General features: G+C 40.2%; 1 protein-coding gene across 2 annotated transcripts; it reads right to left on the bottom strand.

Moving 5' to 3' along the window:
• Positions 1 to 546: 546 nt before the first annotated feature.
• On the bottom strand, positions 547 to 12031 carry LOC133490589 (gastrula zinc finger protein XlCGF57.1-like). 2 transcript variants are annotated; one of them, XM_061800856.1, is made up of 3 exons: positions 11237 to 12031; positions 10624 to 10801; positions 547 to 5166 (listed from the first exon to the last, which is right to left on the bottom strand). In XM_061800856.1, exon 3 carries the CDS (start codon positions 5162 to 5164, stop codon positions 3647 to 3649), a length of 1518 nt encoding a protein of 505 aa, XP_061656840.1. In that variant the 5' UTR covers positions 5165 to 5166; positions 10624 to 10801; positions 11237 to 12031; the 3' UTR covers positions 547 to 3646. The 2 variants fall into 2 exon arrangements, with proteins under 2 accessions (XP_061656840.1, XP_061656839.1); XM_061800855.1 differs by lacking the exon at positions 10624 to 10801.
• Positions 12032 to 16252: the final 4221 nt, after the last annotated feature.

Genomic DNA, 16252 nt, shown 5'->3' with positions numbered 1-16252 from the left:
TAGCACCTTCTAAATGTTGAACGGTATCGGACAAAACTCTGGATGTCGTGCTACAAGACTTATTTTCATTTCGTCTCAACGGAATTAACTTTCAAAAATGCTTTGTTTGTCTTGCAATATGGCGGTGTAAACAAAAATCACACGATTTTATGACGTAGGTGCACAAGCTCTATAATCCTGCGATGGTCACATTAACAAAACTGTCATTTGAGAAATTGTCTATTCACTAATTTGGCTAAGAAAGCACTTTTTTTTCAAAGCAGCATGCAAGTTTGGGCCACCTGAAACTAAGCAAAGTTTTTAATCGGTAACTTTTAGTTTAGGATACACAAAAGATTTAGTGAAAGTCCATAAGTCTATTGGCACATAAGAAGCTTTAATCATTCAATTGTTTATTTGGAAAATTTGACAGAACATGATGTAACGTGATTTGCATATTATAACGGTCAAAAATATTTTTTATATTAGGCCTATATAACAGGTAAACTATCACCAAAAGTAAGAAAGAAATGAAGTGTTTGAGCGTGAGATTAACTTTTCACCAGTTTTCTCCCACCTACATGGGTTGTCTGTTTCCTCTTGATCCCACTGACATTAAGGCATAATTAAATCCAAAATGATATGCCAGCAACATCAAATAAATGTTTGATGTAACGTTATGGTAGATAATATAATATGCTCTGTGATTGGCTGGTGACTAGTTGAGGGTGGCCAGAGTCGGCTGGGATATATTCCAGGATGTTTGTGACCCTTAAAAAGTAGGTGGCGGCTGGTCCGAGGAGTGCTGGAGCCACTCCCAACTATTTTCGGGCAGGAGGGCGAATTTCACATTTAGTACACTTTTAGTAACATAGATATCAAGAAAAATGCATCCGAACTAATCAGGGGACACGTCATCATGCAACAAGACAATGAATCAAAACACAATTCCAACGCAACAAGTGATTTAATCAGAATGAGTGGATGGTCTAAAACAAGAGTGGGCACATGAATCACCAGACCTTAACCCAATAGAGCATGCATTTTACCTCCTGACGAGGAGACTGAAGACGGCAACCCCGAGAAAGAAAAGAACTGAGAAAGAGGCTGCAGTAAAGGTCTGGAAAAGCATTTTAAATGAAGATTGCAACAGTCTGTTGAAGGTCACAGGGTCAATGCAATTTTTGCAAGTCGAGATTATCGCAGCAAATGTTAAATGCTATTCACTTTTAAGTCAATTTAATCATTTCTATTCTGATTATCAGGTGAAAATTGGGTGGCGGAATGGTGGACGTGTTTGTCTCACAGTTCTGAAGACCGGGGTTGAAATCCTGGCCCCGCCTGTATGGAGTTTGTATGTTCTCCCCATCCCTGTGTGGGTTTTCTCCGGGCACTCTGGTTTCAACCCACATTCCAAAAACGTGTTGGAGACTCAAAATTTCCCTTAGGTGTGATTATGACTGCAAATGGTTGTTTGTTTCTATGTGCCCTGTGGTTGGCTGGCAACCAGTTCAGGGTGTACCCTGCCTCCTGCCCGATGATAGCTGGGATAGGCTCCAGCACTCCTGTGACCCTTGTGAGGATAGGCAGCTCAGAAAATGGATTGATGGAATTTAAGTTGTGTTTAAACCTGAATCATGTACAGTGTATACTTTTCTATCATCCCACCATGAGCCCAAATTCATTGACAGTCTATTTAATAAATTATTCGCTAAATTTATATGCACATCACAAAAGCATTTGACAAAGCAGATCCATTGCTTTAACTGCTTCACCCCGAGCACGCGAATTCTAAACTTTCACAGTACTTGTGCACAGGAAGCTTTAGAGAAGGTACATAGATTACAAGAAGACATGCAAAGTACAACTGTGGAGATAAGATACAAGATTGTTCAAAATCAGGGTCACAGTCATTAGTTTTATGAGTCAACATTTATGGCTATGAATATTCTCATTCATTGGATCGATTTTAACGAAACTGTTAGGGTTGTCTTCGAAGACATTGCACATGAACATATGCAAGATAAGACAGCTGAAGTCCAAGGGTAAAGGTAAACGAATTAAGCCTGTCAAGAGGCAAAAACTTCTCTAGAACAGTCAAGTAGTGATCTATTTAACAGCCTGAGACTGAAACAATTTCATCTAAAGTTTTATTGAACATTGCTTTTTACAAAAGCCCACGTGTCGCTCTACACATAAAACACTAAGACGAATCGTTAAGAGCAAATCCTTGCCAAACCTTTATTCCTTCTTGCTGCACATTTAATGTGAGGTTGTTTGTAGAAGGGAGAGAGAGAAGCAATGTTGTAGTCTCCATTGACCAGGTGAAAACTTTTTGTACCATTTATGTCCTTGTGTGTATTCCTTAGTTTGGCTAGAGAGTCTTTGACCACAAAGTCAGCAAGCAAGGGTGTTTTTTCACTGTGGATCTTAGAGTCCACTGCCAATGGACCTTTCCGACCTGTCAATCTCTCGTACAATAATAGCCAATCAGATAGCCGCATTGCCTTAACCGCTGGCTTGACACGTGCCTGCTGCCATATTGTCCAACAAGTAACACTGGTTGTCAGTAGTGTGCGCTTGGAAAAGTTAATGTTACAAAGAAAATGGTCCTCTGATGCACTTGGGCAACGTGCAATTCTGATGAAAGATATCCTTCTAGGTTACAAGGGTTGATTCATTTTCTAAGGCCTAAAACATAGTTAAAAAAGTGTCTATGATGAATTAAGGCTCCCGGAAGAGTGCATGTACAACTAAACGTGGACAATATCAAGAAACACGAGGCTGTATGTTCGAAGGTAAGTGAGGGAGAAGTACCTACTCCGAGTTTGATTTCATTATTATCAGTGCTTTATACATTGCAGGAGAACAACTTTCACTTTGTTAGTGTATCACTCACCTGCTGAATGAAGCGTGTAATGTTTTATGCCGAAGTGTCGGGTTAGCGATACCTAAATGCGCGATGTCATGCAAGAGAAATGTCTATTTGCCCATTTGTATCACATCAGTCTTTTAAGACAGAGCACTGAGTTCGATTACAAGCTAAGTCAAACTTTTTCATCTGGTGAGTACAGTACTGACTGAGTTAATCATTGTTTAAATGCACTTGTAGAAAATTGAGCCTAACTCACTTATAAAGACTAGAATGATATTACTTAGGATCTTTCCAAGTAAAAAGTACTCACCCTACTTTGCATGTGCAATACGATTCCACTATTTTATTGTTACATTTCAATATGAAGTTTGTGAGGTGTCAACGATTTTTGCATCGATCGCCGACATTTCGCTGTAACTCTGATATTACTTCCTGCTCCATTCAAAATCTTAATTCCGTTAACATATGCGTGTAATAGTTGAGACCTCTCTGTAGAACTCTTTTGGACAAGTCTGACGCATTTGGCAAAAAACATACCGCAATATTATATGAATACACGATAGAAAATCAACTTCAAACCTCTTCTGTTCAGTTGCCATTTTGGAAGCTTGTGGGACATGGCAACTGTAGCTAAGGTGGCGGAGCTAAAGCTCACCAGTCGGAAAGGTCCATTGAGTTCTATGAAAAGAATATTTGAATGCAAATTGAGCAGGCAAACTGTTTACATTCCAGTGTGTGTATTGGGTTTCCACTCTGACAGAATCTTTGACCCCAAACTGATCGGGCAAATTGTTAATCTCCAGTGTGAGTTCTTGTGTGTGTTTTTAAGCGTCCCTTCACAGAGAATCTTTGACCACAATCTAAGCAGGCAAAAGGTTTCTCTCCAGTGTGTGCTCTTGTATGTATTTTTAACTCCTCTTTTCTCGCAAATTGTTTGCTACAATCTGAGCATGAAAAAGGTTTCTCTCCGGTATGCGTTCTTGTGTGTTTATTTAAATCTCCTTTCCTGCAAAATCTTTGGCCACAATCGGTGCAGGCAAATGGTTTCTCTCCAGTGTGTGTTCTAGAGTGTATTTTTAAATCGCCTTTTCTCAGGAATCTCTGACCACAATCGGAGCAAGCAAAAGGTTTGTCTCCAGTGTGTGTTCTTGTATGTTTCATTAAATATCCCTTCAGAGAGAATTTTTGGCCGCATATTGAACAGGGAAAAGGTTTCTCTCCAGTGTGTATTCTGGTGTGTATTGTTAAATCTCCTTTTCTACAGAATCGTTGACCACAATCTGTGCAAGCAAAAGGCTTCTCTCCACTGTGTGCTCGTGTGTGTGTTGTCAAATGTGTTTTAAAAGAGAATTTTTGACCACAAACTGAGCAGATAAAAGGTTTCCCACCATTATGTGTTTTTGTATGTGTTTTTAAAATTCGTTTTGTAAAAAATCTATCACCACAATCTGAGCAGCCATAAGATTTCTCTCCAGTGTGCGCTCTTGTGTGTTTTTTTAAAATACCCTTTCTAGAGAATCTTTTACCACAATATGTGCAGGCAAAAGGTTTTTCTCCTGTGTGCGCTCTTGTGTGTGTTGTCAGAGAACTTTTACAAGTGAATCTATTACCACAAACTGAGCAGGCAAAAGGTTTCTGTCCAGTGTGTGCGCCTATGTGTACTGTCAAATGACTTTTACAAGAGAATCTTTGGCCGCAAAATGAGCAGTGAAAAGGTTTCTCTCCAGTGTGTACTCTCATGTGACGTATCAAACGGCTCTTTAAGGCAAATGTTTTTCCACACTGAGAACATTTGCAGGCTTTGTTGTCCGTGTTACAAGTCGTATAACCTTGAGTGTGTTCATCATCATCATAGTCATCAGTGTGAGGAGAGTGTGATGATCTGTCTTCATTATCTGAGAGTGGTGGTATGACACCATATGCTTGTGACCCTACACACTTGTGTCCTTGACCTTCACTTTTCATGTGTTGGTTTGAGCTGCTGCTCACTGGAGGTTCTGTCCCTTTGTTCTCCTTGCTTTCAGGGAAACAAGTCGTGCATAACTTTGTGACATCTGCCTCCTTTTCCTCTTTCATGGGGTGCTCATCTTCCTCTCTTTTGATGAGAGGGCGCTCTTCACCTGCCTCCTGTTTTATGTGTGTGTGCGCTGACACCTCTCTCTTTTTAATCTGGGAGGGGTCTTCTTCGTCTTTCATGTAAGGGGGCTCCAGCTCCTCTTCCTCTTGATTGTGGGGAGGCTTTTCATCCTCCACATCCTCTTTAATTTTGGGGGATCCTGGCTCCTTCGGCCCAGGACCGAGATCACTCATTTCTTCAAGACACAAGAAAACAACACACATTGATCAATAAAGTCAATTCTCATGTTGTGACTTTAATCTCATTTTATTTTTCATATTTACTTTTAAAAGAGGTATGCATCATAATATGAGAATGCCCAAAGGGCAGGCATTTTGCTTTTCTACCTATAATGCTTCAAGAAGAGCTGAGTGGTTGGATGAGTTTGAACTAAAGGCTTGTTTATACTCGCACGTGAGGCAACCGTGCTGATGTCACTGCGGCTCTTCTGTGCATAGTTTGCCTTTATACTCAAGCGCAACCCTCGCTCACTTTTGAAAATCAACTGCAGTTCTCCAAGTCAGAGGTGTCGCTACGGCTTGTAATGGGTAGAACGACACAGCACAATTTGGTCATTTCCAGTTGCTGTTTTTAACTTTCCTTTCCATAAGCAGGAAGAAAGCAACATAATTTAAAACTTATAATTGGAAATGACCTGTTTCATTTTTTTGTGCAAAAAATACATAAAATCAACTTGTATGCTAAATATGGACCATTAAAAATAGAAAACCCTTGGATTTTTACTGATGCTGCAATGCCTAAAGCAGGGGTACCCGGACTTTTTTACCCCAAGATCTACTTTTCTAGCAGCCAGCCTCTCGCGAGCTACCGATAATGGGGTGGGTGGGAGTTGGGGTAGCTGATGATCCTCCCAATGTTATGTTATGTAATATAGTATACTATATATACTGTAAATATATATGTATAGTTAAAATACAGAATGAGGTTTTTGTGCACTGTATTGTCTGTGCTTTCACCCTGGATCAGGCTTTGCCAAGGTGGAATTTTAACATTACACGCCATCTCATCCTGCACTTTCTACTTTGGTTTCAGACCAGACCTTTCCCACTCAAAAAGAGAAAATCTTGTCCAGTTTAACCACTTTTTCTTCAGTTATTCACATACTCAGACGGTCATTCCATCTTAAAACAACAGCATTTCTTTATTAACTTTCTCCATTAATATTGAAAGTAAACATAAGTAGCATGTCTAGCTCGTCTTTGCAGTATGTTGCCCAGTCTGTGTTGCGAACTAAAGCAGCGGAGGTGGACGCTGCCATTATAAAACACATTGATGGGCTGCGTGAGTACTGTAACATTTCTAATTATGAGTGTACGACTTTAAGAGTGGGGATGGCCGTCGGGTGTAGGCTAAACCAGGAAAAAGAAAGTGTGGCGGAGCAGCGGTCGTTGTTAGAGAATGTTCCGTGTGCTACCAAAAAAAAAAAAACCAGTGGCTTCTTTTCATTTTTTTGCAGTACGTATGTGAATTGTGCGATTGGTTGTAACAACCAGTCATCCCTCACTCATTGAAGTACATTACAAAATGCCACAAACTGAATAGCTGTATGTCATGCTTTCAATTTGCATTGGGTTTTTTTTTTCTTTGCGCGCAACGCAGAATATCTGCGAAGAGACTGCATCAGTGGTGCACAACTGTGCACGCGCGCAGTTTAGAGGGAACATTGGTTGACTTTTTTTTTTTTTTTTTTTTTTTTGGCACGCCGTCCCCCAGTTGATCGCAATCGAAGCATTGAGTACCCCTAGCCTTAAAGGCTAGCCCAAAAACTCTGTGGATTAAAATCAACAACTCAATTCCCTCAAATTAGCCACCTTTTGTAAATGAAGCAATTTTTCCCAAATTAGTTGTACACAGATGTAACACACATTAAGTGCTTCACTGATTGTATAACAGGAACATCAGAATGTGGTCGCACACAAAAATCCTTAGTTTGTAAAAGCACAGGTTCATACAAGGTTTTGTCAAGACCACCTTGTGTGATGTTGAAAATAGCATAGGCAAGTAGATTATTTTTCATAAAATAATGGCGAAACAGGCAACATGCCTCCCTCCTATTTCTTCCGGAGTCCATATTCAATTGGGCTTGTGCAAAACTGCTATTGACAGAGATTGCCGCTGACAGGTACCAACTACCTTACGGCCACACCTCTGGTCGGCTGCTTCAGCAATGGAGGGATGGAACATGGTCCAGTTGGACTGAGTGGAGCGGATCCACATTATCTTTTCGGGCTGTCCCTGACCGGACTCCATAAGTGCAGGCCCAGCCACCAGGTGCTCGTCATCGAGCCGCGGTTCCAGATGGCAGCCCAGGTAACCCACGTCTGGGCAAGGGAAAACTGTGCTTTGTGTGGTCCCTCACCTGGGACCTGTTTGCCATGGGTGACCACAGCCTCACACAACATATAGCTCCCAGGATCATTGAGACACAAAAACTCCTTCACCATGATAAGGTGACAGCTCAATGGGGGAGAAATGTATGCAATTTCTTAAATTGCCCACAACCACACTGAAAAAAAAATGAGACAAAAAAACACTTTGAAAGCAAGTTACATTGTCAGACTATTGCACACATCCACATTGTGATCACCGTACTCAACCTACATAATATGCAGACCTTTGTTGAAGCTTACGACACAACCCAAGTCCCACATACAGTGCCGTCCTTTTGTCTATTCAGAGACTCAACATTTACGCATCCAGCTCTTTTGACTGTGAGGCAGCTCCACAACATTTTGGAAATGAATGGCATATTAATCATGGACTTTCCACCAAACAACTGACAGTGGCCTCTCTGCAAGGCATTTTAACAACTGCTGTTTTGCATTAAAAAAGAATGATACCATTTGAGTTTGCGGAATGGTTCCATCTTGAAGCATAAAGAGTTGAGTTTCCACACTCAAAATTATAGACTTGTTTTGGAGTGTTCAAGCCTGTTTGCATCAAAGGTGAAACATAATCTCGGACAACCAGAATGGTTCAGTTATGATCCATTCAACGCGCTCACCTTGGCAGTTATAACATGTGTTAGTTATTCACGGATTTCACAATTTGTGGTCGAGCACGATCCCTATCTCACATAGTTGGGGGTTCCACCGTTTACTAATGCAGTTTAATCCCAGATGTGGGTTGTAACATTCTGCATTTACACTGTTAAATTCACTTGAGTTACATTTTGGATGAATTCTACTTGTCAGAGTAGGTTTTACGCACCATACTTTTTAATTATACTTGAGTGTTTCTGTGAAGAATACTTTCCCTCCATTGCAATGACCGACATCCTGCTCGCTATTTTTATACATCCTAATTGCGTGCGTAATCAGTTTTTTGACTATCTTTGACTTCCACATACGGCATCTTTGTGCCAATCCAATGTGATTAGTGTCATGCGACTCCAGTTTACCAATCAGATAGCACAAGGCAGTCACGTGATGATGATGATTGAAGAGGGTGGGGTGGAGGGGGGGGTCCACGCATGATTATTTTAAAGACTCCAAAAAAACAATAGTTTTGTTATATTTCAGCCCACTTCTAACTTGTGAAAACACCTTGTGGTACGTTGCAGAGGTTTTTACTGTTGTTTTCAATGTGCTTATGGCCAAATTAATCAGAATCAGTATCAGCTTTAATGGCCAAGTATGTAAAAACAAAGAAGGAATTTGTCTCCGGAAGTCGGTGCCGCCCTGCTACAATATTCATGCTGAGTACGGAGAAGAAGAAGATACAAACGATCGACAACAAAGAACAATAGCCATTCAATTAATATCATGTGATATGGCCCGCGAAAGCAAATCAAGTATGTCGACTTCATGTTTCTTGAGAAAATACCAAAATTGTAAATTATTTTTCGCGGCACAGTGAAGCACTGGTTAGAGTTATAGTTCTGAGGGCCCAGGTTCAATCAGGGCCCCCCCCTGTGTGGAGTTTAAATGTTTTCCCTGTGCCTGGGTGGGTTTTCTCCAGGCACTTCGGTTTCCTCCCACATCCCCAAAACATCCATTCATTGGAGACTCTAAATTGCCTCTCGGTGCGATGGTGCGTGTGACTGTCGTTTGTCTCTATGTGCTCTGCGATTGGCTGGCAACCAGTTCAGGGTAAATGCCCCCAAATGAAAGCTTCCGTGATACTTGTGTTTCAAAAAAATGGATGGATGGATGGATAAAAAAGTGACTTAAGCAGCACAAAATGCTGATTATTTTGAAGAAAAGCAGTGTGGCCAGATCATATACTTTAGTCACTTCTTTTTTCAAGAAATATTTGTTATGGGGGATTTTAGGGGTTTTTGAAGTGCTCATTGCATGTTTTATTTTATTTTATTTTTTTTTTGAAAACTCCTCAAATATGACAGCCCCTTGTCACACTACTAATAAATAGATAACACTAACCCTAGATGTGACAATAACATAGGCTATAGCCAACCTAATAGCCTGGTAGCCAACCACTATACACCAAATATATTGGTGTAGACACAATTCATACTTTATCCAGGCTTCAAAGTTTAGCTATTGACCAAGTACACTTGCTAGGAAATCTCAGACAATATTTCCGAAAATGAACAGTTGACAAACGACACAAAAATCAAATGGTTATAAGAACGATGAAACCCCTATCAAATCCTCTCTCCCTGTGGTTGTCCCGCTGGATGGACTCAGCCTGCAGCAGCCACACCTCACTAAATGTTTTTCCCCTTATTATATCCAGGAACACACAGGGTTTCTTGAGGGGCACAAAAAAAAACAACAACAATTATCTATGTCCAGCTGCACCAAGGTTTACACACATGGAGCCAGTAGAACAACATAATGATAAAGCATTTAGGGACAAGTGCTCCGAACAGCATAACTGAGAAAGCTCCAAGCCATAACAAAATAAAGCTTGTGAAAGTTGAAGGTAGAACGAATAGAACTAATATTGGATAAATATGTAAAACATAAAATTTCCAACACATTGGTTCCCAGCCAATCCAGGGCACAAAAAAAAAAAAAATAAAAAAATAAAAAAATAAATCACACTCACCTTCATACCTGCGGACATTTTAGAGCAGGGATGTCAAACTCATTTCACATTGTGGGCCAGATACGGCCTTTGTAGATGTCAACTGGGCCGGACCATTAATATTATACCATACGCTGCTATAAATAACCAAAATATCATGTCTTTCCTTTGTTTTGGTGTAAAGAAGCACAACAATGTCAGGAAAATGTTGAGATTGAATGAACATTCCTTTTACAAAATATTTCATGAAACACCTCAAATTTACTTTTATCATTCACATATATGCATTGCAACTGATCCCACTGATTGTACAAAGGCACAAAACTTTTAACAATTGGTACTGAAAAATATAGTAATGCACTGTAAGATTAAACGAGATTTATAAAGAAAGGAATTTTTAAACCATTTACACGTGCATATAAAATCTAAATTTAATCGCTGCCTACACCTTACAAATTAAGGAGAGTGCTATTAAACGTATAAAGAAGAAAGTATTCACATGTCCTGTAAATGTGTAAACTTCATAGATTAAAACAATACATACTGAAAATTCATGGAGTTGCATGAACAGTGGAATTCCCCCATACTTTTTTGTAGTGAACTTGCTGACTGACATGAAATTTTACATTTTCATCATTACCTCAGTAAGGATTCATCTTCCCAGAGCTGTATTTTTTCAATGCAGACAGTATCTAAGGCAGCATTTTGAAGGCGGCGTTAGTCCCGTCTGTACTTGTTTTTGTTCCTGATACTTGACATTTTTTGGCCCATACAAGAGCATGCTGTTGTCTTCCTCTCCGATCAAAACAGCGTGCACCCTATCAGATAATCCACGAATAACATCTTATTAAAAATATTTATTCCGTGTCTTTGATGCATTTTTTCATTTTTGAATTATCCTGCGGGCCCCATTGAGCCTCCTTGAGGTCCGGTTCCGGCCCACGGGCTGTATGTTTGACACCCCGATTTAGTGTCTTCAATCAACCTAACATGCATGTTTTTGGGATGAAACCAGAGTACCTCTAGAAAAGCACGCAAGTACGGGCAGAAAAATTTAAACTCCACAAAGGCGAGGATGGATTTGAACCAGGTTCTTAGAACTGTGAGGCAGACGTGATAAACAGTCACTGTGTCGCTGAATCTAATCGTTCCGCCGACGCTATCGTAATGGACTGACGGGTGAGTGTTGCAGGAAAAAAAATAAACAGAGGGACACTGGTGGAAAGTATTTCGTAAACAAGAAGTGAACAAACCTGCTATGTTTAATCCAATTCGAGGTTTCGTTGAAAGATCGTTCCGCAGGTGACGTTGTGGCTGGCTCTCATCGTTTGTTATACAAATTTCTTCCTCGAACTATTCTGTTCTTCTTGTACACATTTTCACCACCACAATCACAAAACCTTACGCTCACACTTTGGGATGCTGTTCACAAATCTGTCTCTTTGTTAACGAGCTAAGCTAAACCAAGCCGAAAAGCTTCAACGTACACCGCGACGTGTTTAACCGAACACGAAGATTGAACGCATATTTTCGTCCAGTAAAGTGCTGATGGACGCACTCCGTCGAGACACTGTTGAAATATTTTTTGAAATGTGTGTGGTAGTTTGTTAAAACGAAAGCGGGTGTGGCGTTGGGGTCATAGATAATAATAGGTACGTACATGGAAATATGTAAATTCTGTACACCCCTTTTGAGCTGTGTGTTTACGGTGACTTTAAGCTAGTAAGGTCATAGCCATCAGTGCGTTCCATGTGTTTGGACGGCGATAAAAATAAAAATTAAAGACACTGATGTCTGTATATTCACCTAAAGATATACATTGTGTTGGGTTTCGGACAACGTTGTAAAATTATGACACGGGGAAAGGGAGTCACCTTCCTCAGGTTAAACTAAATTTGAGTATTTATTTTCAAACCCGGTTTTGTTTTTACACGGTTTGGTACTAACAAAAAAATAAAGTAGATAAATATCGCCCAACAAATTAGCACGTAACGGCTTAATTTTAATGTGTATGATTAGCCTTTAATCGGAAAGTCAACCTTCCCAACATGGCCACCATGTTAGCACGTAATAAGTGTACATATTTTCTGTGACTGAAGTACGGTAACGCTAAGTCAACGACTTTTAACAAACGGAAAAGACGATATATAAAATACAATCCAAATAAAACTTTGAAAACTTTAACGTGTTCACATGCTTTTAAACTTGCATTATACAATACAATTTGGAATTATAATAACATTTCAATTTACGCGTTTGTGAAACAAACTTTGTTCATGTGGAGCTTCCGTCCGCAGTCCCCGGCACCTCTTGCTCCCTGAAGATCTAGCATACGCACTTTACTAAATATTTCTTCTAGAATTAGTCGACCTAACGAATTTGCGTAAGTCCCGACACAGTACTACTTTACTCGACTAAAAGATAATTCATTAAATCTTCGTGTCCAGTTGAAGTCATTTAGTCACCTATAGTTTCTTTTAGCTTACCTCCAGAGACGCGTTTGAGTGACACTTGGCGAAGTGGAGCTTAAGTTTTGTGAGTGTCGTGTGAAAACGTGTGCAAGAAAGACACCAGAGTACGAGGAGCATTTTTCTGGTCCGAAAGACGAGAACGAGCCACAACGTCACCTATTGAACTCTTTTTTTTTTCCACGAAGCATCGAGTTGGATTAAGCAGAGCAGGTTTGTTCAATTCTTGTTTATGAAATATTCGTCAGTGTCCCAGTGACGAAAATGGGTGGATAAGAACATTAGTCATTTGCTTTTACATGAAAGAATAAATTAATATTATAGTAGTCTTGAAAGTGTATGGGCCAAGTTAATTTTGATTATATTTGTCATACTCTCGCCACTTTCTAATCACTACCCTCCTAAATAACGTTTTAACAAGTCTTATTTGATGCGCCTTGACTGAAATGTTTCAGAGTTCACACCTGTATTCAGTTGCATATAATTGACCCCTCCGTGGATATTGCGCAATTCGAGTCACTGACCAATCAGAGGCCAGAGATCTGCATAAACCAAAGCCTGTTTTTGCTCCCGCCATTTTCTCAGACAACATTGCATGGTCCAGTATAGGTTTTGTTAGCGTTTTATCGCATATTTGGGTTATTTAACAAAAAATATGGTTAAGGGGTGTAGTCACGGACTTTGTAATAGTGACGACAGGTATCCTGAAAGGCTAGTTGGTGGAGTTCGATTCGTACCCTTTCCAAAACCGAAGACCCAGTACGAAAAATGCCTTCGATGGATCAAACTTTGTGGAAGACCGCATCATCAACTAAATCCATCTAATATCAACCGGAACACATATGTTTGCACGAAGGTATGCTCTATATTTGATTTTCAATACATGTCTCGTATAAATGAATTCGAAGTTCTTCGCTAGCATAACACTGATGCGTGTGAACGATTGACACACTTATTCTTTGTTGAGCGATATTTAGCGATGATCGGACTGCACAAACATATTGATTTCTTGCTGGCTCGCGGCCGAAGCTTAACCAGACTGTGTTTGCACGGAGATATGCCCTAAATTTGATTTTTAATACACGTCTCGTATAAATGAATGAGACGTTCTCCGCTAGCATAACACCGCTACATGTGAACGATTGACACACTTATTCTTTGTTGAGCAATATTTAGCGATGATCGGACTGCACAAACGTATCGATTTCTTGCTGGCTGGCGACCGAAGCTTAACCAGACTGTGTTTGCACGAAGATATGCCCTAAATTTGATTTTTAATACACGTCTCGTATAAATGAATGAGACGTTCTCCGCTAGCATAACAGGGAAGGGAATTCACAGTCAAATTTCTTATTGGCAAATGCGTTCTTGTTATATTGTAGGACAAATAGATGAGGCGTATTTCAACGCATTCAATCTTTACTTCCACTTTGTAGAACACGTACTGGAACTCCACAGCTTTTTGTTGTTGATTAATTTTCAATTCGGCCATGGGATCCCTTTCTGCTTGTCCAATCTGTCACCAAGCGGCGGAAAAGCGAAGCAGAGGATGGCAACAGATTGTACCAGCAGAAAAGGATCCCGTGCCCGAATTGGAAATTATCCAACAACAAAAAGCTGTGGAATTTCGGTAACTTACCTCACGTACGAACTTGGATAAGTTAAGTGCACCTAGCACCATCCAGCTGACTGGTAATCTTGCAGATAACTGGAAGTGTTTCAAACAAAGACTTAATATATACTTGGTAGCAAGTGGAGCAGGTGAAGTAACCAGAGAGCGGTTTGCTGCCACGTGTTCTACAATGTTGAAGTAAAGATTGAATGGTTTGAAATATGTCTTGTCTATTTGTTATATGACAAGACAACACAGTGAAAACATCGACTTCGGCATGAAAAATCGATCCTCTATGCCAAGTGTCTCTAATTTTTCCACGTACCTTCCTTTATTATCACCTTCTAAATGTTTAACTGTATTGGGCAAAACTCTGGGTGTCATACTATCAGGCATATTCTCGTTTTGTCTCTACGGAATTAACTTGCAACAATGCTTTGTTTGACAATATGACAGAGAATATGGTGGCATCAAGAAAAATCACGTGACTTAATGATGTAGGCACGTAATTTCCATAAAGTCACAACAGAAGAACTGGCATAACAAAACTGTCATGTTGTGTCTTGCAGAAATCAATGCGCTTCGTCCTGAATGTCAGGAGCCAGTGTCACCTCACATGAAAGAGGAAGAGGAGGATGAAGAAGTACATCACATTAAAGAGGAAAAGGAATTGCATGCCCTTCAGATTAAAAAAACAGAGCCAGAAGAGTACCCCTACATCAAAGAGAAAGAGGTGGCGGAAGACGTTCCTAAGTTGCTATTCGCTGGTGTCCCTTTGAAGAATGAGGAAGAGGATGAAGGTCAAAGTGAGAGAGTAGTAGAGGCTCCGAGCAGCTGTTCCAGTCAACACATGACAACAGAAGGTGATGGAGACCACTGTGGATCACAAGCAGACACCCTCTTAGCTCCACTATCAGATAGTGACGACATGGCTTCACTCTCTCCTCATCACGACGATAATGAAGATGTTAATGATGATGATGATGATGATGATGAACAGTGTGAAGGTCGTCAGACAAGTCACATTGACAAAAAATGCTGGAAATGTTCTCTGTGTGGGAAAACATTGGCTTCTCAGAATGGATGGATACTACATATGAGAATGCACACAGGAGAGAAACCTTTTACCTGTTTAGTGTGCTGCAAAAGATTCATTCAGAAGGGAGACCTAATATATCACACAAAAACACATGGGGGGGGGGACCTTTTGCCTGCTTATATTGTGCACAAAGATTCTATAAAAAAGGATACTTAAAAATACACACGCGAACACACACTGGAGAAAAACCATTTGCATGCTCAACATGTGGTCAAAGATTCTCTGAAAAAGGAAACTTAAATAGACAAAAGAACACACACCCGTGAGAAACCCTTTGCCTGTTCAGATTGTGGCCAAAGATTTTCTGAAAAAGGAGGATTAAAAAACACACGAGAACACACACTGGGGAAAGACCTTTTGCCTGCCCAATGTGTGGTCAAAGATTCTCTGAAAAAGGAAGCTTAAGAAAACACACAAAAACACACACTGGAGAGAAACCGTTTGCCTGCTTAGTACGTGATCAAAGATTTACTCAAAAAGGACACTTAACATTACACACAAGAACACATACTGGTGAGAAAACCTTTTCGTGCTCAGTTTGTGACCTAGCTAGCCTTCTCTAGAAAGGGAAGCTTAAGAAAACACTCAAGAACACACACTGGAGAAAAACCTTTTGTGTGTTTAGTGTGTGGTCAAAGATTTGCACGAAGAACTAATTTGACAACACACGAGAACTCACACTGGAGAGAAACCTTTTTTATGCTCTGTTTGTGGTCAAAGATTCTCTAGAAAGGAAAGTCAAAAACGACACGCACGAACACACACTAGAGAAAAAACATTTTCCTGATGAGTTTGTTGTAAATGATTGTCACAGAAGTATAAGTTTCAGAGTCATGAGTGTGATCATTACTGTTGCAGTTTATCAATGAAGGTTTCATCTCCCATCCCAGCGGGCTTCATCATAAATGCAGAAATTTTTCCGAGATTTACACCTGCTCCAGCGGGAATCGTATGAGATGGGAGTACATTTCACTATTTGATCAGGCAGCAACGGGAGCAAAAGTCACTAAGAGCAGGCCAAGCCTGAACTACGACAATGAAGTCAACAGGACCGCGACCATACAGTCAACTCTCAGTAATTTTCAAAATT

This window comes from Syngnathoides biaculeatus, chromosome 17, assembly GCF_019802595.1.
Source record: "Syngnathoides biaculeatus isolate LvHL_M chromosome 17, ASM1980259v1, whole genome shotgun sequence".
Classification (NCBI taxonomy): domain Eukaryota; kingdom Metazoa; phylum Chordata; class Actinopteri; order Syngnathiformes; family Syngnathidae; genus Syngnathoides; species Syngnathoides biaculeatus.
The sequence above is the reverse complement of the archived record's forward strand: the minus strand, read 5'-3'. Positions and strand labels throughout refer to the sequence as shown.

Bases quoted from the DNA above. Each gene is read 5' to 3' on its own strand.
- LOC133490589 (XM_061800856.1), bottom strand. From the start codon at position 5,164: ATGAGTGATCTCGGTCCTGGGCCGAAGGAGCCAGGATCCCCCAAAATT.